This window comes from Platalea leucorodia, assembly GCF_965183815.1.
Source record: "Platalea leucorodia genome assembly, chromosome: 4".
Lineage (NCBI taxonomy): Eukaryota > Metazoa > Chordata > Aves > Pelecaniformes > Threskiornithidae > Platalea > Platalea leucorodia.
In genome coordinates, this window is record NC_138826.1 from 34886993 (window position 1) to 34912739 (window position 25747).

Consider the following 25747-nt stretch of genomic DNA (forward strand, 5'->3'; position numbering starts at 1 on the left):
TAAAACCTTAGTGCATAGGATTAGGCACCAAAGCAGCTAATTAGTTATAGATGTCAATTCTCAGTCCGTTTATGGCCTTTTTGGGCACTTTTTTCAGTTGGGAAATCAGTGTGATTTATTTCACATGTAATTCGTCAAACATGGGAGGCATGTGGTATGAACTTTTAAAAGCAATGTTCCTTACCATCCGGTGTCCGTTCCAAAAAGAACATTATCAGAATGAAATAGCTTGAAATTCTGCTTTGATGGCGTGCTTTGTACTTTTTTTTCCTTTGGAGAAAATGTCTATATTTTAATAAGTCCCAATGAGGAAAAGGCTTTGCTGTAGGGAGAAATCTTTCTTTAAAGATATTCTGACATGTTTTTTGCTGTCTTTCAGTCTCTTTTTTTGAGTGGGGCAGCTTCTCCCAAAAACAAATGACCCCCTTTCCGCTGCAGATTGCGGCCCATTTCAGAAGAGCTCTAGGAACAGGAGTTGCTGTACACCTTTCTGCTCTGTTCTGTCTTCTTTCAGTGCATAAATCTGGTAGCTAATCCCACCATTAATACCTGAACGGCAACTCATGTGCTGCACAGGGCTGGCTTACGCCAGGCTAGTTTGTTGCAACCATATAAAACATCCCGTCCCAGTTGGAGAGCCATGCTAGGTTTGTCCCTCGCTGCCAACAGTGATGTCCTGACCCTGTTCAGCTGCTGTTACTTGGCCCTGAGTACCAGACCTCAAGGTCCCAGTGCTGTTGCCAGAGGTGCTGCTACACTGTGGAAGATTTCAAGAGGCCGCCAGTGTGAGTCACTAAAATACTTCTTTCAAGTTTCTAAGGTCTTTCCTTAGATTTTACTACTTGCTTGTTACTTCCTCTCAATAAACAGAGAGAGGAGATGGTAAGTATTAAATGCAGGTAAGTTTCAGGAACTCAGATTATCATGTGCATTTGTGGTTCACGCTCAAACACCAAGAAAAACACGGCACTTCCCAGCATACAAATTAACTGAGCTGAATAGGCATACCTATTTCAGGCACAGCTTTTACAGAAGAACGGGGGGGGGGGACACGGGACACAGGACGGGACTGTGCTACTTGCCAGAGCAAAACTCACAATCCCATCTGTACGCAGTGGTAACGGATGTGCAGTTGTGTGCATCTATCTTTATATACCCATATATAGTTTAGTAAAACTTCCCCAACAGAAACTCTGTGCAGATTCACGTCTCCTATAAACCGGCTAGATCACACAATGAAGACATGGGTGGGGAGTGTGGGCATGAAGGGGAGAGACAAAAATTTCTGATGCCCCTTTTCAAAGCAAACCAGTAAACAAACAAGGGAAATCAGAGGCTGCTGAATGCAGCCAAAGTGACTGTAGTAAATTCAGTTCTACGCCACATGAAAAAGGCCCCCACAAACATGTCAGCATCGCAAGCCTGAAGGGGAAAGTGGCTGCAAGTAAAAACAAAACTGACTCACCTATTTTCCTTGTCTAGGAAGAGGAAAAAAAAAAATCAGAAGATAAACAACTAGGGTAACTCTTGAAAAGCAAACTGATTTTATAAAGCTCCCTTTTCTAGCCACCTTCAGTAAAGCGGAATTATCAGCCAAACAAAATGTATTTCACTTTTGAAATACGATTTTTAAGCTTGTAGGACCCCTCAAAATCGGAAGAGGTCAGATAATCAGTCTCCACCCAAAATCAGCAACTATGGGACCCAGTACAGCAGATACAGATCACTACCTGAAAAAAAGCTGAATATTCTGAATATTCCACCTTCCTTGCAGCACCAGGCAGGTTGGTACATGCTGGTTTCATTTAAGTAACTTTTATCCTTCTGGAAATCTTACTGCGAAGTGTTTAAAGAGATCTTGAAAGAGAGAGGTGCATACAAATAAACTGGATAATGCCTCCCCAGCACTTGGCAAAATTTCAGAGATTAGTCATACACATTATGGCTGTGTAAATTTGGGCTTCGTGTAAGTGATAATGTTAGATTCTACCCACTCCAGGTTTAAATCACAGGAGATGAAGCTCAGACATGTAATGGCTAATGTACGTCCTCCACTATAAAAGGCACTTACTGATATACCAAAGGGAGACTATTCCTCTCCGAATGCTGAGAGAATGACTGAACTACACATCCAAATGGGAGCATCAGGAATAGATAACTGAAGAAATGAGGAGCTGGATCCCAATCCAGCAAAACAAATATTTAGGGTGCAAGTAAACCCTGAGAAATCTTGAAAGAAGAATTGTTGGGGCTAGATAGATGCTGGATTTCAGATCTAACTGACCAAAACCATGTAGCTTACGCTGCAGATGAATGGGCTCCTTCAAAGCCATCAACATTTTCTGTTCCCAAGACCATGAAGGCTCTCATTACCATCAGCTGGAGGGGGCGGGTGGGTGTCAGCATTTCTAAATGTGGATGGAGCCTCAGGTAGCATCATCCCACCAGGTTAAGTTTACCTCACTTGTATAGCATTCATCTGCATCTTTGAGCATCAGCACGGAGTACCTTCCCCTGCTGTGAAGAAGGTAGGAAGGCAATGGGCACAACAGAGAGAGATAATGGACAACAGAGGACAACAGCAAAGAAAATGGGGACCGAAACAGGGTCACGCCCATACATCTGGTCCTGCCAACGTTGCCCTCCTTCACAGAAATAGTCAGGACCCCCAAATTTGGAGGCAAGCACAGTGCAAAACTATTCCCTCCTGACCTCCGTCCTGTTTTTTGGTACTGCTTGATGACAAAGGAAGAGAAAATCACCACATTTAGACAAGGTAATACAGGACAACTAACTCATGCAAAATGTTACAGCCTGGATGGTAGCCCACACACTTTAGAGATTAGCTGAAGCCCTGAAATGCAATTTGAGTAACTTCCTTTGATGTGCCATCTGGTGAATCATTTACTGGGAATGTCTGATTCACATCAAAGGCATCTGTCAATGCACACGGATTTTCTCAGTGTTTAGGACTCTGCCTGTATATTGCATTCAAGGAACAGATATATTTGTACAGAATTAAACTTTGCCGCAGTGCTTTCTCCCACAGTAATAAAAAAAATCTGCAGCATATTACCACTATGGCCTCAAGTGCTAGATTTTAGAAGAGCAGTATTTCACTATTACCTCAAAAAGGCTGCTACTCTACCATCAGCCTTGTTCATATTTCCAAAAATTTGTAAAAATAGACACACAACTGCGGTATAAAAAAAAAGCTTAGAATCATATTCCCCTATTGAGGGGACCCGTTGGCAGCGTGCTCTAACACCAATAACATCCGCTCCTCATACTCAAAATAGAAATCCCATTACTACCTGACTCCCCCTCCCTAAATCCTGAGGCTAAATTAGGGTCAGATTTACCAAAAAAAAAACCAAACAAAACCAAACAAACAAAAAAACCCCAAACGACTCACAATTATATTCCCAGAAAGCCAAGGGCAGGTTATACCTATTTCCATGTGTCAGTCTTGTCTTGCTGCTTAAACAGTTTTAATTGTGTTATCCTCCAGCACCTCCCCAGCGCACCCCCCGCGGCTCACTGCTTTTTTACGACCGCTAACAGGACTCCCGCAAAACCCCGCAAATCCCAACTACCGGGTGCCCAAGGCCCAGCCGGGGGCCGCAGACGGCTCCCCGCGGGGGAACGGCTCCGGCTCCCAGCCCCGTCTGGCCTCGCCCGGGCCTCAGCCTGTGGTGCCTCCCGGCCCGGTCCTGCTGCCCACCCCAGCACCCACTCGCAGCCGGCGCCCAGAGCCCCGCCATCAGCCCGGCCGCTCCGCTCCGCTCCGCTCCGCTCCCGGCCCCGCCCCGCCCCGCCCCGCGGCGGCGGCCGGGCGGCGACAGCGTGTGGCGGCGGCGCCGCGCTCGGCCTGATTTACGGCTCTGCTGAAAACGGCTGCCCCGCCGCCGCACCGCCAGCGGCACCGCCACCAGCAACAGGTCCGGTGAGTGCGGCGGCGCGGGGGCGGCGACCTTGCGGCCGGCTGAGGCCCGCGTCGAGCCGGGGCCCGGCCCCGCTCCGTCCCGGCAAGGCCCGGGCGGCGGCGGCGGCGGCGGCCGAGGCGAGCGGAGCCGCGGCGCGGCGCCGGGGCCCTGCGGCTGGCCGCGCCGGGCGGGTGCCTCCCCGGGCGCCGGGCGGAGATGGCGCGATGCCCCTGAGAAATCACCGGGAAAGTTTCCCAAGTTTCCCGGCGGGCCCGCCGGGCCGCCCCGGCCCCGGCCCCGGGCGGGCGTGAACGCGGGCTCTTCTCTCCCACCCAGGGCCCGGCGAGGAATGCAACAGACGGCCCGGGATGAAGGCAGGCAGCCCTGGCAGGAGCCGCTCGGGAGCGTCAGCGTCTGCCTCCCCTTCCGCTGCCCGCGATGCGGCGACCACAGCAGGTTCCGGAGCCTCTCCTCCCTGCGGGCGCACCTGGAGTACAGCCACAGCTACGAGGAGAGAAGCCTCCTGACCAAGAGCAGCCTCTTCGCGCCCCTGAAGGAGGCGGAGCTGCTCTCCCCGCCGGAGTCCGCCACCCCGGGCAGCCTGGGGAGCCCCGTCCAGCAAAAAGGGTCCTACCTGAATTTTTGCGATGCGTCCTGCGAGAGCGCGAAGCGCGGGCAGCCGCTGGAGGTGGAAGCTGAGCGGCCCGTCTCCTACGTTGCAAACTATGTGTCGGCTGACTCTCCCAGCGAGCAGATTTCTAAACCCGGCCTCCCGGCCACTGACTCCAAAGCCTCCTTCGAGGCACACGTCAGAGAAAAGTTTAACAGGATGGTGGAGGCCGTGGACAAAACGATTGAGAAGCGGATCGACAAGCTTACCAAAGAGCTGGCCCAGAAGACGGCGGAGCTGCTGGAGGTGCGGGCGGCTTTTGTGCAGCTGTCCCAGAAGAAGCAGGAGGTGCAGCGCCGGGAGCGGGCCCTGAGCAGGCAGGTGGACGTGGCGGTGGAGATGATCGCCGCCTTGAAGCAGCGCCTCACCGAGTCCGAGGAGGAGCTTCACCGGAAAGAGGAGTAAGTGGGGAGGCGAGAGCTGATGGCTTTGCGCGGGCTGGCCAGCACCTGTGCCAGTGAAAGCCTTTGGGGGAGAAGAGAGGGGATGCTTGCTGATTATGAACGGGCCTGGTGCTCACCAGCTTCTGATCACTGTATTTCTAGAGCTGTAGCCCGTGTGATCGTGTGCCCTGCAAGGCAGGGGACAGCTCCCCAAGCAGGTGGCTTTCATGCTTGACTCCCCAGTGACTAACTCTTAACACTCTCTAATGCCTGTGGTGTGTCCCTGGTTTCATGGGGGTAGGGACAAGTAGCAGCTATCATCAGCATGTAATCTGATTTACACTGACACCTCTGATCTTTTTAAGAAGAGATGGGTGGATAAGTGCTGGAGGAAGTATGTAAGAACACCAAATAGCACCTTTTCCCTGAAGTCATCCCGCCATGGTCAGCGGGCTGCCTGTGGAGTGGGATGGGCTCCCGTGCAGCAGCGAAGCTGTGCTGAAAAGGCCACGTCCAGCTAGGTGTTTTAGGTGGACGCAGAACTGTGAGACTGGAATTGCTTATATGGGAATGGGAAGCAGGTGCCAGAGTTGTTCTGACTAACCTAGGCCATCTAAAAATATGTCCATGATGCACCCATTAAAAATGTAGTGATAGCTGATATATTATTTATACGTGAACTACTTAATTTATTCAGCACTTGCTGAAACCTTTCAGGCTATTCGGAGCAACACAACTTATTTTAGAGAAATGCAGATAAAGAGCCTTGGTAATGGAGTGCTTCTAAACCAATTCATCATCTTACAAAGGGAAGATGAGAAGTGCTAGTTGCCATGACGCTGATCTGAGAACTAAGGAAGGTGGTGTAGGAGTTCAGTGTAGGAAGTTTGGAGAGCTTTCATCGTTCCTTCCTGTAGTCTAAGGACTAGAAAGAAAAGATGATGATGGCTCCTATATCAGTAGGACAGGATCTTGAGGCAGTGCTGTAGATTTCCCAGAAGAGGGGACAGCAAAGGTGGTGGGAATTGAGCCTCTGGGGTGTGTATTTTTCCTTGAAGGGATATTCAACAGCACCTCTGATTTTTGAAATATCAGGTGATCCTCATGGAAGAGAAGACGGAAGGACTCAAGATGAAGCTAAAGATAATAGTGGAACTGAGACAGATTTGAAAGTATGCTGGAAGGAGGCCATGAAGATAACTTGCAGTTTGAAGCAGTTTTGGTATTCCCATCTAGCCACGCTCCTCTTACGGGCTCTTTCACAGTGTGATTCATCCTACTTGTTCTAGAAAAGTATCTTAGAGGGGGAGGGGTTGCCCTGTGGAGGTCTTCCCTCCCTCTACAGATGAGAGGGGGACCTCAGGTAAGCAGCTGTCTTAGGCTAGATGCTGAACTTCAGATATCTAAAGTTAAGTGGTATGAATCATACCCCAAACTAAACACAGGATGTGGTTTTAAAATTAAAGGCTTGAAATCCACGGGAAACACGTGACTGTCAGGAGAAAGCAGAAACCATTCAGTGGAGCAAAACCAGAGTTCTGCAGTGCTGCAGAAGAGGAAAAGAGCTCATGGAAAAAGAGGAAGGGGGGAGTAGAGTTATCTGGGTAGAAAGAATGGGTATGATACGGGGAGGATAGCAAAGGACACTGATCTGTGAAAAGAACAAGGCAGCAAAAGTTGTGATTCCTAACTATATTAGGAAAAGGCATGAGGAAGAGGCCGCTTGCCCCCTTGGCAGACTGCTTGCTAGCAACAGTGGCAGGCTGTGGTTCTGCGGTCAGAAAAGACTGAACACAGAATGACAGAAGTGGGGAAACACCGTCCTTCAAACTAGGACATGGCCAGGCTTGGGAAAGGGGCAGGAGCTCGGACGCTTGCTGTTATAATTCTAGCTGTCTCTAAAGGAGGAGGGTGAATGCATAAGCAGATGAGGAGGTGGCTCCTAAGTTGGTGTTACAGGGAAGACTGAAGGTTATTTGACTAGCAAAAAACACTAACCAAAAGAGGCAGTTGCACAAGAGACGTCACTAGAGTACCCAGGGTATTGCTCTTCTAGGATTACTGCTAGCTTGCTTCAGCTTTAAATAAAGAAGATAAAAAAACTTGGAAGCAAAAGCATCAATAGGAATGAGTGAATAGTTATTACACAGTGTCGTGTTAATTTCTAAAGGTAAATGAGCCTAATGCTTGCTAGTGGGTAGGATGAAAGCATATCGGCCCAGAGTACTGAGGGGGAAAGAGGGGAGTAATAGTATGTTCTTGCATGTGCCCGTGCTTAGCCCCATAGTGTTGCCTCTTAGAAGTCACTATGAAGGTATGCTGAGGAGGCTGGGAAGGTAGGCAGGGTGTAAGAATAGGTAGAGTTCACCTAGGAAAAACTGAAAATATGTTGTTGTTTGTTTTTTTTTTTCTCTTGTTCAAATGGTTCCTGCATTTCCCATCTTGGAGGATAAGAAGAGATAGTGCCATAGAAGAATGCACTGTATGGCTTCCCAATTAAAACACCATTGTATAATTAGCAAATTGAGAAGGAAGGTAGCTATAAATAATGCTTTGTAAAAGCAGGACTAGTACTTATAGGAAGAGCTTTTCAGACCTGAACTTCTAAAAACGTCTGGGACATCTAGCTTTGCACCAGTAGCCAGGAGGCACTGGATGGTATGCTCTGGTAGAAGGGAGAAGAAAGGGTGTTCATGACTCCGGTAACAACAGTGTCACTTGGCTGGTTTTCTTAGGGACTGTTGGTAAATTCTGAGACCTGTCTACACGTTCATTTCTTTGAGTGTTCAAAAACTTACTTATTTGGTGTGCTGAAATGACTTTCTCCTTCAAAAACAGGAGGATCTCAACTTTGGCTTTGATTTCTGGAAGAAGTCCAGATGATTAGAAAGCCAAACAAAACTGCTTAATGGAAATTGCAGAAGCAGGAGTTCTCACTGCAGATTGCGGAAAGTCAAAGGCAGCCCTTAGGGACTGCTTTGATACTTGCTGACCTTCAGAAATGAATGCTTTCATCAGTTTCTTTGGATATTTTTTTTTTTCCCATAAGCAATCTTGTGAATATGGGTAACTTTTCCCAAAACTAGCATTGATATTGAGCCATGGTAGCTGAAAATTTGTTCGTCTTTCTTTTTTGTAGGAGGAAAAAGAAAATACCTTCTTCCCTGAAACACCTCCTTATCTCATTTCTAAGGGACTAAAGGAAACCAGTCTTCCCTTGGTCTCTGAATGGTTGTCCCTACTACCAGACATCATGGAATATGGTGCATGTGAAGGCGAGAAAGGGTTTATAATCAATATGCACGTCTAGATCTCAGAGACTGAGGTATGGCTACTCTACATCAGGCTGAGGGTAACAACAAAAAAAAACAAACCAACCTCCCCCCACAAATTATCCAAAAGAGGAAAAAAAAATTCTAGTCCAAATCTTAGATAAGGTCACTAAAAGTCGTCTTCGGAGAACTCTTCTTCTAGAGAAGAAGCTGAAAACTTTTATGGGGATCTCTTCGAGTAACTCTTGAAAAATAACAATGTTCTGATAAAGAAGTTAACAGATGTTTATACTGGGCCTATATTTGAGTATTCCTCCATGTCCACCTGCTCTGTCAGTATCTTATATGAATGGACAAATACTATCAGTGATCAGATCACTCCATAATACTGAATTTAACAATCCAGTATATTTTCATCTTTATAAAATGTGCCTAGATAAGCCAGGGACCTATCTGGGCTGTTAGGCTAGACCTGCTCCTACATGTAAGAATGAAAGAATTAACCAGATATGGAAGGTAGAATAGGATGTATTTCCAGGTTTAACCATCACTCCTGACCTATAAATTGGCTATGGGGGGAAAAAAAAAAGTTGGGATTTAAAAAACTTCCTCTTTAGAAGGGTATACAAGATGACATAAAATAACAGTGCAATTGCACTTTGGGTATTGGCTCTGATTTTGGATCTGATTGTGAAGTCAAATAGGAAAGCTAAGGGAAAGGAAAAATGTGCGTTAGCAAGCATAATTTGATTATGAAGGCCCCAAGAAGGCTTAGGGAGGAGAGATCTAAATTCTTTGTTTAAACATCCGGGTTTCCTGAATAAGGAGATGGAGCTCTTCTAGGCCTCACATCTTTCCTTGGTGCCCAGCCTAGCGAAGGCAGACATTGCACTGCTGTGACTCTGGCAGTCCTCAGCAGAGGCAGTAGACCTGAGATCACTTTGACTTGATGGAGTTTCATTTCTACCTCTCTGTTCTACCTGTAAAAGCCCATACATCCTGAGCCTTTGCCTGGACCAAGCATGTGAAACAGATACATAAAAACTGTGATCTACCAAGTGGCTGCATCGTCAGAAGCTGGTTTTTCTGATGTGTTCCCCAAAGCAAGCAGCAAGTCTGTAAACTTCATAACTCTATAGGGAGTAAATTCTTCTCAGAGTTACGTTGTTGTGGCTAATCAAAGCACTCATTTCAAATGACAGCACTATGAGGTTTTACTGTTGACCTCTCAGTCCGATGAGAGGGAGGAGTGTTGGTTTAGGCCACCAGCAGGCACAGGGCTGCCCATTTGAAGAGTTTGTAGGGTCAGTAAGGTTATTTCTTTAGCCTTGTCAGTTAATTATTTTTTGTTTGTTTTAAGTAAAGCCTATATCACTCCGACAAAGGCAACGATAAAGTGAAGATATCTTTTTAGTTAAATTTTATTTCTGTTCCCTTACAAAAATGGCTGTGCTAATATGCACACGGGTACATGCTGTTACACTAGTGTGATGCCCTCGTGGAGATGAACTGTGTTGAGGGGTAGGACAGGTAGAGGTACCACGCTGACTATACTAATACGTAGTTGAAGTAGTATTACTCTAAGCACGGAGAAGTCTTACAGCAGTCACTTATTCTCCTATTTAGAAAGTCAAAAGGCCAAAGCTTTTTTTTTTATTATTTGGGGGAAAAAAAAGAAAACTGGATGTTCTAGAGAAGCAGGAACAGCTACCAAAGACAGGTCCCAGATCACCAACCTGCCTCAGTTGGGTCCTGGACAGTTTTGATGAATGATGGCTACAGGGTCAAGCTTTCAGCAGAGCTGCTGAGCAAAGGAATGATTTAATTAGAAAATGTGCCCTGAAAGGGATTATTCAATGTTTGATGAAGGAGAATGCAACTCAGAGTGAGAACTGTGATCTTAAAGATAACACAGAAGCCTGCCCAAAGGGAATGAGGCTGTGTTGAATAAGATATCAAGAAAACTATTGAAACTAAAACCAGCTATGAACTGAACTTCTAGAGCACACTGAGAGGCTTGTTTCTGGAAGTTATGTAAGAAAATGAAACTGGTAGAGTTTGATTTTCAGTAAGTCTGAACAGGGTAAGCATTTGAAGTTATCGTCCTCAAATAGAAGCTACCTTCAATGGTGACTTAAACAATTTCACTTTGTCTCCTAATTATAGGATAAAAGCATTAATGTCGTATGTTGCCATATCTCTGACAGTCATTTCTTTAATCAGTTGAATACATTTGTTTTGAGACTGGTCATGCCTCTGCACTGGCATAGCCTGGAATGCAAGGGCTATTGCAGAATAGCTGTGGTGGGGAGTAGTAATTCTTGCCAGTGGCTTCACCTTAAATTTGCAATTAATGAAACTATCTGTGCAAGTAACATCTCTACAATGGGATTAAGAGTTGACTCTTAGAGATCACTGCAACATATGCTTTAAAACAACAGCCTTCCTTAAGATACAAATTTCAGTTGTAGAACAAAAGAGTTTTGATTTTGCTCTAAGTAGAATACGACCACAACTACACCGTGTTCTTCCACCCTCAGTTTCAGGTGGTCCCACTCCCTCTTCCCCCTTTCCTTTGATCTTCCCACTAGAGAGATTACTCCCCCCCCGCTGCATTGGTTCACATGTAGCATGACTATCCCACAGAATGGCTCTGTGAAATAAAGCGTTTTAATCTTCACAGTGTCACCCCCAGTACGTTCAGGGCTCAGATCTAGAGCACAGCCCACTGAATGGGTGCAACTGGTAGGACAGTAACTTTCTGAAGGGAGGAGCTGTGAACCTCTTAAATCAAATGTGCAGATAGTGGTGCAGGAATGTGAAACCACAACCTAATGAACAACAGTTAACAGCCTTCAGGCAATAACACCACTGGGATGATGGATGGGGTTAGTGGCATTAATACTTAATGAATGTACATATTTTAAATATTTTTCACAAGTAAATCACTTGTGAAATTTTCCCATCTTCAGGTAAAATAAGTGTTTGGTTTTCTGTTGATTTTAGGCAGAATTATTCCAAATGCAATTCTCTAAAGGGATTTGATACTTGGATGCAGAATCTGCATAGAGCCTCGTGCTTGTCTCCACCTACAGAGCAGTTGCAGGTGTTGGAAGTTGCTGTAAATAGTCATGGGACCAGTGTTATGCATCTGTAGGAGGGCTTGGTCGCAATGCGAGAAATCATTAGGCCTTCTTGTCAGTTGTTAGGGAGCTGGAGCTGTCCCAACCTCTGAATCTACTCTGTGTATCACATGCTTAACTGCTGAAAGCCATAAAAATACTAAGGGTAGCTGCAGGGTCCACATGCCAGCAGCTGCTCTGGTAAACAAGAGCTGCAGCTCACTAGTCCTGCAAGGAGCACTGTGTAATCTAGTGGTAAAGGCAGAATAATAAATGTCACCTAGTCAGTCTATGATTTATAACTATTTACCGCAGTTCATGCTGTTTCATGACAACAGCCTCCATAAAGAAGGTTTCAGGAAAAGTTTCAAGGCAGGCTATCTGCAGTTTTTCCGTGAGGGCAGCTAGGCTGCAGTTGGAATGCAAAACGCCAAACTAGTAAAGTCTTATTAACTATAACAGGTTAACTCCCTGGCAGAGTCAGTTTAAAATAAAAGCTTTGGCAGCAAGTCTTTCTTGCCTACAGTGAGTCCTTCCCTCTGCACTTGTTCTTTCAGCTGAGCACCTCTGAGTTGCCTGCTGCACTGCAATAAATTCCTCCCAGACTCCTCTGGCGCTGGGAAGAGCTCTTCTCTGGCAGTACAGGCACCTCCTGCTCCTCTTGGGTGCCCAGGTTGCATCAGCCTTCTCTGCTTTGTCTTTCCCTCTTGCTTGCTTCACCCTGTTGCCACAAGCTGCTGGCAGTTCTATGTGCCCTCTGCTCTCTGGGCAGCAGCAGCGATACCGCCTCCTGAAAGGCTTTGTCTGACAAGAGCACCCAAGGCAAAGCAAGAACCCACCTTTCTCCCTGCTGCCCAGTCACAGCCCTTTAACAAAACATTTTGCTATGTAACATACCTTAATATTAGTGTAGTAAACTGTGAGCAAACAGATGAGATCACTCTGCCGTCCATTACAGAAATTTACAGAGCTGCACTGAGCATCATCTGCTCTACTCAGAAAATTTAGTGGCAGGATCCAGAGCTTACGGTGCTACAGCAAGTGCCAGGGTGCAGCTGAGCAAAAAGGGGCAGGAGTCTGCAGGCTGATGGGCAGAGAGCAAATGGAGGAGCAGAGCAGAGTGGGAAAGAGACAATGTTGAGAGCAGAGGAGTTCAAGGGGAGCTAATAACTCTACATAACCTTTTCTTAATATAGCAGCAGTGCTCCAGATGTAGAATAGTCTGCGCAGGGTAGCAGAGACCTCTCATTAGAAAGGGCAACGCTTCAGGTCTGAGCCAGGCTTTAACAAATGATTCCTGTTTCAGGTGAGCGCTGCTGACAAGGCTGTTCTGTCAAGACACAGAGCCCAGCAGGCCTGTGCTGCTGTGCTCTTGTTTATGCCTACCAATTGGGTCCCACAATATTCACGGGCTCAGCTTCCCCCGACTTCATGACGAGCAGCATCTGACCTCTGTGAACATCCATCTTTCCACAAGCATAAGAGCAGAGAGTAAAAGACAGAAATTGTATCAAATAATCCCCCCAAAATTGGCAGAGGCCTGGAGAAAAAAATTGAACGTAAAATAAAGAACATAAGCAAAAAATCATCATAGCTATCTAGAAATAGAATTGAAGGGAGAGGGTCACCAGTATGGCTAAGAAAAAGTGTGAGCAAACTACAAGAGACAAGAAAGGCATTAAACAGATAAACAGTGGCTGCAGGAAGCTACATGAGTTCTTTGAACCGTTTCCCTATTGTTCATGGTGGGAGGAGGGTAAAAATTCTTCTGGGAACTCCCTTCAGGTAACCAAGGCACAGCCGTGGCATGGCGCGAGCTCTCACAGGAAGAGGTGTTGGAGCAAGTAGAGACACTTATCAGCAGTCACTCCTTGGGGCTTAATGTTCTTCTGAGAGATGAGAATGAAGTGGAAACACAGAAAGTAGCTGAACTAACAGAGGTGCTGCTTATCAGGACAAGGCGTGTGACCAAGACCTAGTGGGTGGGTATATTCTGGCTCCTGTCTTTATAAAGGGAATTTACAGAGTGCTGGTACCATTTCAGCTGAAAGGAAAATTTCTAGATAAAAATTACTAAAGGCAGGTTCATAGCCTGTATAGAGGCAGCTAAATAAACAGAGAAAAATGACGGAAGTGCTACTACTGCTGCTAGTTCCTACAAATAATTGCACGTAGGATGCCAAGTTATCTTGAGTAGTCTAGAAAGCCAGGAAAATAGTTGGGAACGTATTGACACTATGTGTCTGTTCTCCTCCTGATAGTGACTGAAGTCTTCCAGAAAATACGCTGCTTCCCCTTGCCCTCCCTATAGCACAGCTCACTAAAGAGATATTTGTAGGAAAGGAAAATTGGGCGATTTATTCGTGCCATGGAGCAGGTGATTAATGAATGCTTTTGAATTACCTTTGGTGACACAATTACAAATGTTAGCATTCATGAAACTATCACCATTTTAAAAATAAATGCAAGTCCTCAATGCTTGTGGCCTCCCACGGCAGCGAAATGCACAAGCCAATGGCGGCCCTGGAAGGTATCATCCTCCTGGTGTCCCAGGCTGGCGGCTCCCTGCTCTGCCCCAGCCTTCCTGCAGGAGGGCCAGTGGCCAGGAGGGCCAGTGGCCTGGTGGGCCACGCGCAGTTCTCCTTCCTTACCCAAAGGGTAAGGGATTTGGAGCCGACCTGCTGGGTTTCTGTCCTTTTGAGCTTCCTGTCCACTGTAAAAGAAGAACCTGCCAGAGTGCCAAGGGCTTCAGGTTGCTCCTACGCCAACACACATATAGAGTGGTGTCATGAAATCAAAGTTACAATGCTGTAAGTGCAGTGAGAATAAAGCCCTAAAATTGTCCTTAATGAGTTTAGATTGGCTTCTTCCTAAGCATTCTTCAGGCTTTTTACTACCAGGTTGCTGTGGGCAAGCTAATAATCACAGAAACTGTGCAGAGCCTTGAAATGGAATGGATTAGCTGAGCTTAACAAACAAGGTACCTCTCTGTTTCTTAGGCCAGATTTTGTGGGTAAGTTAATATGAACTAATATTCATTGATGTTCTTCGTCCAAACAATACATGCTTGTTTACATCTCATTCCTACCATGGGATCAGCTGGGCAAACAGCCTCTTGCTGCACTCTACTGTGGTTAAGAGCAGGCAGACCCAGCCTGAATCCTAGATGGCGAATTTCCGTAGCTGACCACTGGTGCCTAACTCTTCTTAGCACAAATGAGCTCGCTGTTAAAACAACTATACTGGGTTAAACCAATTATCTACAACTATACTGAGTTAAAACAATGAAATGCAGAGAAACTTTGGACTTGTTATAAATAAGCTAAGCTTTGAAAGGCTCTTATTGCTACAAACTGTTTCCTAGTTTCTGCTTAAAATGCTTTTTCCTCAGGTGATGTATTTCTACCAAGTAATCATGCCTTTTTCATTTGGCAAGCACTGGTTCCCCCAACTCCCACCCCTTCAGTTTTGTACAAAGCAAAAATTAACATGGCTTAATTGGCAGTGCAAGAACTGTTTATCCAGGTGTTTTTTAACTGGGGAAGTCCTACATGCTCAGATTTGCCATTTTTTGTAATACATGCTTCACTCTGTACCAAACTTCTCCCACCCAGAAACTCCTGATATCAGAGGTCCAAGTGGTGGCCTGATTACTGATAGTAAACTGATAGTATGCAGAGCACTTAAAATGAGCTATGTCTCAGTACAGAGCTGGGACCTTCCACAGTCAGCGGTGCTACCTGTTTCTTCCAATGATCTTACCAGACAAGAAACATTTATAAACTCCTGACCTAAAACTTGCTCTTCCCACGCACGTACTCCTTGGTCTGTAATCTGTAGATTATCTGTTAATCTTCCGTGCTCCCACTAGGTCCAGATCGTAACACTGCACTTTGATGTATTTGCAGGATTGCAGCCAAAATGAAGTTTTATGGCCACAGTAGCTCTTTTAAGTTAGGAACCACCCCAGTAGCAACATTTAACTACCACTGTAAGATCATAGTAAACTGGGATGATGAATTCGGGGGTTCATCCACTTCTCTTCATGTTTCGGGGCTGATATTCACATGGGTAAGTAAAAAAAAGATAAGGAGGCTGTAGCTGTCTCCAGATAGCTCGAGAGGTGATGCTTAATACATTTCTACCCTGTGGACCACTAAGGACTATTTCCAAGAGACCTAATAATGTGACTAAAAACCCCAAACCCACTGCCCATAAACTTAAATTTAGCATTCAGGGTTCCAGATCTTCACTAAGTGTCCACAAAAAGGTTGAAATCTGTTAATAGAGATGAAGGACAGTAATTGGCCACCATAGGCTATCGCCATGAAAAACAGGAGAAGCATCAGTAATTTTTTGACAGCATCGAGATCAGGACCCTTCCCGTTATTTAAACGTGGCCTCTTTGCAATATTTCTGTCTTGCAGAGAGGTTGTTACCTTCAACCACTTCCTGGAAGAAGCAGCGGAAAAAGAAGTGCGGGGAAAAGCCAGGCTCCAGCACTTCATTGAGAACCTGTTGCAGCGTGTGGATCTGGCAGAAAGGCAGCTAGAATATTACCAAAATCAGCAGATGGTGTGCAACCACACCGACATCAGCGAGCACGTGGTAAGCCAGCAAAGTCCTTCCCTTCATTGTCACCCACCACCAGAGAGAAAGTACTTGAGTTTAAATACAGGTGGGATCAGTGGGTTAGGCTAATTGCTACTCCCAGCAGATCTGGATTTGTAAAACGTTTATTTAGATGTGGTTTATTTATATTTTAAACTGCCAGTTCACATGAGTGAAAGGAGCAGAGTGTAAGAGCAGCAATAGCCAAAGATGGCAAAGGGAGAGCAGGGAATAATGAAATATTTGCCAGATATTTGATTTTTTTTTCCAGCTTTGGCTATTGCTGCTGTTACCTTTGCAACAAACACTTTCCTTTGTGTCACTTAGTGACTTGGCAGTTTTTTGGAGATGTCTAAAGATTTTCAGGAAAGTTGTGGATCCCTACAGAAGACCTGTCAGCCTGCTGGCAAATCAGCAGTTACCTATCCTGGGACTCTTAGACATGGTGAATTGATTCCGCAGGTCTGTCCCCCACAGATTAGAAACCAAAGCTGTCTGAACATTGTTTTTTAAAATACATGATTTCTTTAAGAGCCCTCATCATTAATACGTAAACTCAGTATTTTCAGCATTATATTTATATGGCAAGTTTTATCCACGACTTCCAAAGAACATTTCAGTTTAAATGAATACCCCATGCTGTGGGTGCTAAGTAACTGCTCATCCTGGGAGGTGAGAGGAAAGGCATTTGATCATGCACAGCACTGAACAGGTATGTAATGGTGGAAAGCAAAGGTTCCCGTAGCCCCTTGGAAGACAAAGGACTTTAGGCAAGACCTGAATAAATGTAGATGTGCTGAAATCTAGTGCTGGACATCTCAAACAGTGTCTGTGAGAACGCTGAGGGGGACTGTAAAGATGGGCCTCTGTATTAAATCATCTCCCCTGCTCTTGATGTGTTTACCGGGATCCCTGGCTCAGCAGTGTCCCTTGGGGAAGGCACTAATTTTTGAGGCAGCTGCCCTGCTTTCTGAGTGACTTCAGCATTCCTCTACGGTCATCCATCCAAATATTGACCAGCCTGACCTTCAGGAGGTAATTACAGAGAAGCACACCATGAGATGGCTCCAGACTCCATCCAAGACAGATGACAAGCAAAGTTAGGCTGGGCAAAAATCCATCTGCAAAGCGTGGACAATACCAGGGACAGAGGGAACATTTACGAGAACATAATCATTTTCAGATGCCAGATCTGACTTGCTTGGCTCAGTGACTTCATTAAATGATATTCAAAGGTTCAGTCTAGTAGCACTGAGGGGAGATCAGTACAAAGAACTGATTTAGTACCCAGACCAATTTAGGCTGAGCTGGCATTAAACACCTCCTTTCCTGACCCCCACTAAAACAGGGACTAGACAAAGCGTTTCCACGCTGTGAACCAAACTGTTGTAAAAAATGAAGTCATGCGAAGTTGTGCTGGCACCGAGGCTATGTTTCCCTAGCTGGTCTCAGGATTTGGGTTGGGAAGGGAGAGAAATCCTTGCGTTCTCGCCCTCCACCCTTCCGTGCCACTGCAGGCAGAGCCAAGGGCTCGTAGCTGGAGTTTCCTAGCCGCTTGTGTAAAGGAAATGCATCACTGCAAAATTAAAGGCTCTGAGAGGAAGTTAATTTAATACAGCTTATTCAGGCACTGTCCCTTATTAATTATCTTGAACACAATAATTACTTCTCATTGTATCCGTACTGTTTAATCTAATGTGAAAGATCTCTGTTCAGCCCACACTTCTTTAGCAATTTACTCTGATTATAGTTACGATAAAAATAATAGGGAAAAAATCCAACCACTAACAACTCGCACGTTATGAATTTTCAAAACAGATATAATAAATTGGAGGAGTAATAATCTGTAAAAGGTTTTTTTTTTTTCCATTTCTTTAATGAATATTATTCTAGTTTTAACAGCAGGTGAGAATGGAAATATGATTTTGAAGACTGCATATATTTTATCCCTGTACTTTAATTACTTGATAATGTAATATTAATATTAATAACCTATTTCTCTTTTCTTTGCAGTTTACAGACATTTCATTAAATAAGAAACCCAGATGCCTGTATGTATATCCTTTTATTTTTCTCTTACTTAAAGATACTAATTTGAGATGCTTACATTTCTGCTTTTGCATGTCACCTTATCCAAAAGCCTGAATCAGGTTGGGTTTGGATCAGGTTCTATACCTGAGTATGGTCTATATTTATGTCATGTAATGGAGCAAAAACAGATTTCTGCTAAATCAAAGCTAGAATCAGATATTCTGTAAAGAAAAAAAAAAAAAAGAATAATTTTCTGTTAAATGAATGACTCTTTCCTGCTGACTATAATAGCCTATTGCAAAGCTACAGTAGTTGAATCTCTTCAGCAAACACAGGCCAAGTTTCAGCTGAAAGTATCTGTAACATTCTGTAGGTAGGAGAGAGACAGTTGTCATTTCCTAACTGACAGTAACACTGTGGACTTAAAAATCACGTGTAAGCAAACAAGTGCACTGACAAAGCATGGGCACTAACATCATCTCAGGTTACTCAAGCAGCTGTCCTGGGAGCAGCAGAACTAATTGTGGCTGGTTTCCCATGTCTCTGTGACTTGGTCATGAGTCCCAGCGGCTGGTTCGGAGCATCACGTATACTGCGTGGCCAAGCGATGATCAGGCAGTGCACCCTTCCTAGGGCAACCTTTCTTAGTGGGGACATGAGTTTGGGTCTTTTTTCCATTGGCATGAAACCTGCTGCATCACCACAGGTCTGGGACTTCTGCGTCCCTGCCAGATCTGTTTGTGTTTGACCAATGGGTTCAAGAATTACTGGAAGACTGAGAGGCACATGAACAGATGCACGGGCTGGAAAATAAACTAAAAATACAACGTATAGCCTACTGGGTTGGGGGGGGGGGGGGGGAGGGAGGGCTTTTTGCTCCTCATGTTGTTTTTGGTTTTCATGTATCTTAGTCCTAGCAGGCCCAGTACCCTTTTGCTGATAAGCAGTGTTTGCATTAATAATTAACAGCATGGGGCTTTAGCCTTGTTTTTTCTACTTTTTATTTTCATAGCTTTTATAGGGTTTTTTTTTCCCCTACTGATTTGAGATTCTGGAAAAAATTGATTGTCCAAAGTAGACTTTGAGTTGACTGTGTATACACTTTGCAGGCTTCTAGATGTCTTAATATGATTGGGATCAAGGAAAATAGAATTAAAATATAACCAGTGAATTCAATGACTTGGTGAGATGAGTCCTTCCACTTACAAGTCTTTGGTCTAAATATAACGCAGTTTGGTAAAACCCATTAATTGCTGACAAATAGTGGCAGTTCAAAGGCATATATGAAATTGTTTGGAGGTTTCTGTTTAACTACTGGTATACTTCTCCTTTGAAAAGACACTGTCAAAACTAGAATTTAGTAGTAGTTTTTATTTGGAGTTACAAGATTAAAAATATCCCAACTTGTCCTATGAAGCAGGGAGGATAGAGGAGAAGATGCTCAGAGGGGTAGGAAAGTTTTATTTTGCTCTGCCTGTTCTGTGGATGAATCGAGCATTTGCATTCACCCCACCAGCTTTTTTAGGAGCTCTAACTCAGCTCAGTACATAAAATGAGGTTTTAATGATATGTACCAGTTAAAAAAATTGAGAAGTGTTATTACCCGTCCAGAAAATTCAGTGTAATCTCAGAGGGGCTGGGGCTGCTGATGGCTTACGTTGTTTGGGATCAGTGGCTGGACTTGCAATCCCTCTTGCTCCAAGGCCTCTGCCTTGCTTCCCAGTTCCCCTTCTCCAGTTTCTGCTGGCTATTTTCAGGAAATGCCCCACTGAGGGCATGGCAGACCTTTGCTGATGCTCACTAGCCATTTCTCAAAGGCACAGAGACTTGCTGGCACATCTGTGCCTAAATCAACTTTAAATGCCAGCTCCTATTGTGAAGAAGCTAAGAATTAGGTCTCTCAAAATCATGAGACCTGTCTTGAAAAATACCTGATGTTTGTGAAATGCAGCAAGAACAGAATTGTTCTTAAGTGCCTGTGGCAGTGGGGTGCATTTAGTCACATCATTTCAGTATTTCATATGACAGATTAGGAATGTGTTTGAGTAGAAGTTCAGACTCTCATGGTCACTTGTATCGAAGAGCTACCGCTTTCAATGAAAAAACATTTCCCGCCTCTGGAGCTGGTAGCATTGCATTTCACGCGCAATGACCGGCATCTTCATTCGTCTTAGATACCTTCTTACCCTGACTATGAATTAGGGACAGACGTCCATCTTCTCTACCATAAACTCGTTCAATTTAAATACAGTTTAGCTCTTTTAGGCAATCCCCTCTGATCATATTAACCTTGACCACCTTCTGGTTTTAATAGCATCATTCAGTGCAGCAGAGGAGTGACTAACATCAGCTGCAATAATGCCTGCACGTGCTTTGGGAATAAATGATGTAACTTTTTCACCATAACAACATTTGAGAAAAAAAAAAGCACTACATCTTTTAACAACAACTAAGTAATGGACTGTAACAACAATGCCCAAGAAGTGATTGTAAACCGGAGTGGCCAACACTTGTGCATTTACACCAGTCATTTCTAACCCCTAGCAAGTGGTCAGAGCCCAGGCCTGCACCAGGCCAGCATGGCACAGCACCTGCAAGCTCCAGCTTGGACCTGCATGGCATTTTCCCCCAAAAACCTTCCCATAGTAAAGTCTGGTTGGCAAAGCTGCCAACTAGGTAAAACTGTTCTGTAGGTAAGGCTTAGTTCCTGTGCTGTTGACTGACTCTCACTGCCTCCCACCAACAGATAGAGAGGCTTTCGCAACACCCTTCTGGTCTTCTAAAGAGCAGGAGAGGGCTTGCACTGTACGCACTTGGAACAACCACAGCTTTTTCCAAAACTGGCTTTGTCAAGTGTGCAATATTGTTTAACTCCCAGGAGAGGTAATACTACAGGTACGTGGTTTCCAGAAATAATGACCTATGGAAAATAGCCCTATGGGAACCCTTAAGAGATCAACTTGTACATCAGCACATCTGTTCTTCGCTTCAGTCACAGTAGCTAGGCAGAAATGAGCTGGTGCCTTACATCATAGTGCTGCCATTACACTATATGTGTCTGCTGTAAAACATGTCAAGATTATGTTAAAAGGGACTGTAATGATCTTACTTAGCTAAACTGTGGAACTGCAGTTTCAACGTAAAATTTTGGAGCAGAGGGCATGGTTCAGCCTTTGCAGCACCAGTCACCATTCTGTCACTCCACCTGAGCTCACCAATTTCAGCAAATCCTGCTGGGCCTGAACCATCACAGAGAGAACAAAGAATTCAGCTTACTTTGACCTTTAAGCTTTCGTACCCTTCTTCCCACCAATTTCTGTATTCCCCTTTCCTCTTCTCCTGTTTCAAATCAAAGCCTAAAATCAAAGCTAAAGTTTCCCTAGATGGGTGGCCAGCACAAAGGCAGAACATGGAGTTTCCTGAGCTGTTGGCTGTTAGCAGCAGCCGCAGTCCAGGGCAGCACTGACATCCCACCAAGAAGTTCCTACAGTTCCTGCACCTGCTTTCTACTGTTGTTGGTGCTGTGTGGCCTTCCAAAGACCATGGGATGTTCATTCTTCGCAGAAGGTTGCCGTGAACATGTGCATCTTTAAAATCCCTGTAGATCACCAAGTTATGAGAATATAGACCTCAGCAAAGTCTCAACACTCCAAAATCAGCAGAATGCTATCTGAATAAAAGTGTAGATGAACATGCATGAAAAGTCCACCAGTAACACATGTAGGGATTCTTATACTGAGGGATGCTTTTGAGTATTGAGAAATATAATTCATCTTGCAACTCTGTTTTTAACTTTCAGCCTGGTCCTGTGAAACAAGGCTATTTCTGTCTTCAAAAAATATATGGGTTTGGGACATTTTGGTGACCTTTCACTTTGCAAGATTGAATAACAGTTATTAATAATCACTATTATTAATTTCAGGAGCCGAGGAAGTCAACATGCTTCATATAACATCCCTGATGCAAAGCCTCATTCCTTTCAAAAAGGAAGAATCTTGTTGAAAAAAGCAAAGGATGAGAAAACCAGCTTGCAGCCAGTGAAATGCTTCTATGAACCTGTTGATTGCTCAAGAGAAATATGGAGAGCACAAAAGAAAGGTGAACCAGCCTGCTCTGCCAGGAAAGTGAGCGCAAAATCCAAGATGGGTAAAAAGGCCAAACCGCTATAGGAATGGTTAGCAATATATAGTAACGCAGGAGCTTGGCTTCAACAGAACAAATATTGAACGAATTTAATCATCCTACTTTTTCCTATCCATCTGGCCATGCCAAAACATATCAGATATAATATATAGAAATATATACAGTATGGAAGATTTATATTATTTAGTAATGCCATTCCCTCTTTGGGCGCTATAAGAAAAGTGACATTTTATTCAGTTTACATGGAGGTTTTTCTATTTATTTATTTATTTATTGAGCTGATTTTAAATGACTGCATTTATCTTGCTGGGCAGTACTGTGGCTGTATGTTTAATTATTTTAGTGGCAGCATGTGGCCTGGTAATTTATTTTCCATCTGTGCTGTTGCTGAAGTTCAGAAGAATCCATTTAATCGGCACCTAACTACTCAATCTTTCAGCTTAGGTAGTTATATGATCAATGATTAACTGTTACCTGCACAGACATACTTAGACGCAAAAGGTCTGCTTGAGTTGCTTGAAGGCTATTTACAGCAGTAGATTGCTACCCTGGATTTTCTGCCATATGCCCGGTTGGGCACATTTCATTACATACAATAAACCGCTCAATCCTGCCAGCAGCCACATTGTCTGTTGGTGCAAGTTTGGGCTGCTCTGGTTTCTCAAGCACAGCTTTCAAATTCCAGAAGCTTTATGGTTTTGCTATACATACCAGCCTCAGGTGTCACTCAGCGAGGAGCCCAGAAGCTGGTCCCGCAGCCCTGGCAAGCACGGCCCGCATTGAGCCAGAGGAGAAATTTCAGTACCAAGTGCCAGCAGCAGGTTGTTACCAGCAGTGGTGCAGCAAGCGAAAGGCTAAAGCAATGTGTTACATTGCATGGCACCGTGTTCAATGCCTGTGCTTGGTTTTAGGCGAGAGGCCTAAAATGGCTATGATCATAACCGAAACCTTTCACAGTTTTATCTCTGAAAAATCTTTACAGGGCTGAGAGATCCTTGAATTTCAACTAAAAACCCAAGAGCAAGGAAGTTAGAGATGATTGCAGGATGGGAATGCACATGTTTACACTGGTTTGTGCCAATTAAAAGGATCCTTATTTATCAGAGTATTTATCAAGATGATTTTTTGTGTGTACAGTTTTTTGGTAACATGAATCCTCATGCCATGTTTACAGATATAAACATCCTGTTGATGTTACTGATGAGATTTGTTTTCTCAAGAAAAAGAAAGGATAGGTGAGACAAGTCTGTGTAATTTATTTTTTAAATGCTCATAACAGATGTAAATTGTTTTTGTGGACGGTGATTTTTACAGTATGTGTACAAAGATTTGTGAAAAATGTTTTTCATTTTTTATAACTATGACTGTAAGCAGAACTGAGTACTAACAGACAGTGTATCACTATGATTACTGCTGCAATAAGCACCTGAGTTGCAATATTTTTAAAGCAGAAGATGACCGATCAGTCAGCTAGGATCAGGCAACTACAGATGTCATACATTTTTCAGTGTACAGAGCTCCCAGAAAGTAGCAGAGTGAAGAAAGAGAGTATTATTCCTCACTTTTATTTTAAATAGTGTATATGAAACAATCAGATATATGTTTAAAGTTTCTCAACACTGTTTTCAGTAGAAAGTCACAGTGTAAAACCAATTCAGGTATTTAGGTTGTATATGACATTTTAATATTTATTTAACCACATCACAAGGCCACACTTGGCCTTATGCTAGGCACTGTGTGTGGTGAAAAGGAGTTGTTAATTGTGTTGCATGGGTTTGGGTCAGATTGTATGTTAACACAACTTTCTTAGGCAAGCCACAAAATAGAAGCATCCTTTATTTTTTTCTATTGCTTCCCACATCCTTTTACAAACCTGATAAAATGACCCTTTTTGAAGATAATAAAGGTGAACTTTAGAAAGATAATAAAGTAAAATATATTCATCCATTCCTTTATCCACTTCACACTAAAGAATATTTTTATTTTTAAATGCCTATCTAGTCTGTTAGTCACCAAAGTTAAGTGCAACTACTAGTTCACAAATGAGATGTTTATTTTATTATTTATTGCACCAAAATCTTGACTGTAAGTTGTTCTTTTGCGGGAGGAAGAAAAAAAGAGAGTAAAAGAAGTTGCATGTTCTTAAACTTTTCAAATCCTAAGTTACAGTTACTTGCTGAACAAATGCCAGGTTAGTTAATTAGAAAGAAACTGGATTGTACTGTAACCCCAGATAAAAGTTTTTAGAATATAAACATTCTAATAATAAAGATATATTTCTCAGTTATTGTGTCATTTAGCACTGTGAAAATACAATGTTTCTTACAAAAGCCTACCCAACAGCAGAGGAAAAGACAAGAAACAGCAGCCCTGCTTGGACTTTGTTTATTACTCAGATGAAACATCACGTCAGTGAAGTTGGGCTGTCATTTTCCAAAGCATTACAAATTAACCTGAAAGACAGCTAACAGCATCTTGCCCACATAGCTTGCACTTCATGTCACCTGCCCCTCTCCTACTGTAACGATGCTTGAAAATTATTCCTGAGATAACCCACGTGGTCAGATAACCTGCCCAAAGCAGAGGCAGGGGGAGTAGAGGGAAGGGTCAGGTGAAGGAAATTAAGGGCAGAGGGGCTCCTGAGGAATGTAGGTGATGAAGTCTACCTCACACATTGCCAGTTGCTGAGCCATCATTTCCTCAGGTATCTCCCTGGTTATACTTGGAAAGAGAAGTTTTCCCATGGAGGGGAACCAGGTTCCTGTTGAGATGATAACCCATGGGAGAGATGCTGTAGAAGGCTGGACGAGGAGATAAGGTCCCTCTGACACCCAAGAGCCTGCATAATGTTCATCAGGAAAAAAGGCTCCTTCCCAATCATGTTTACACAACTTACTAGCTCATTTTTAAAGTTAATGTCTGGTCATCAGCAGAACTTGACTGCTGGATGTGTGTATCACATCTACACTTCATGTCCTGTTAACAGAGGTGGAACACTGAAGAAGGATCCATACATGCACTAGGCTGAATGTAACTGGTATTAGCTTGACGGGACGTTGGGAGGGGGTAACACTGGAATCAAAAAATGTCAATTTCAAAATATTTTTAAACCTAAAATCTGAAAGCGTTCTGACAAAGTTGACCACTCATCTTTGAAAATGAATTTGAAGAAGAATTTGAGTTTTGCCCTTCAAGACACTTTGAAGACATCTAGGTGGGTTTTATACTTACATCAAAGTGAAATTCAGTAGGACCTGGATGCCTCGTTCCTATATACATTTTTAAAATCACATCTCTTCTATAACTAAAGCCATCTCAGAGCAGTATGTATACTGGCTGGGCCCTTACAGGTGAGCTTTCTGCTTAAAACAAAATGTTCTGACCGACATGTAATGTTATAGGCCAGGAAAACAAGAGACTAATTGAAACCTAGACCTTTAATTAGAGCTGTACATAGAAACAACACAATCATTTCGAGATGCTCCTGCCAGTTGAAGAGAGCGTGTTTTTAAAGCACTTGATGGCATCTGATCCCCCACTCTATCACAGCAGTAAAAGCAGTCTCCTCCCGCCCAGAGGAGATCTGAAC

At 43.9% G+C, this 25747-nt stretch overlaps 1 protein-coding gene across 2 annotated transcripts; it reads left to right on the top strand.

Annotated features, from left to right (window-relative positions):
- Positions 1–3836: 3836 nt before the first annotated feature.
- ZNF365 (zinc finger protein 365) lies at positions 3837–24385 on the top strand. Of its 2 annotated transcripts, none has more exons than XM_082309436.1 (5): positions 3837–3946; positions 4263–4997; positions 15801–15981; positions 17998–18035; positions 21938–24385. In XM_082309436.1, the coding sequence occupies exons 2-5, from the start codon at positions 4276–4278 to the stop codon at positions 22182–22184; spliced, it is 1188 nt and encodes a 395-aa protein (XP_082165562.1). In that variant the 5' UTR covers positions 3837–3946; positions 4263–4275; the 3' UTR covers positions 22185–24385. The 2 variants fall into 2 exon arrangements, with proteins under 2 accessions (XP_082165562.1, XP_082165563.1); XM_082309437.1 differs by having other exon boundaries at positions 3859–3941.
- The last annotated feature ends 1362 nt before the right edge of the window (positions 24386–25747 follow it).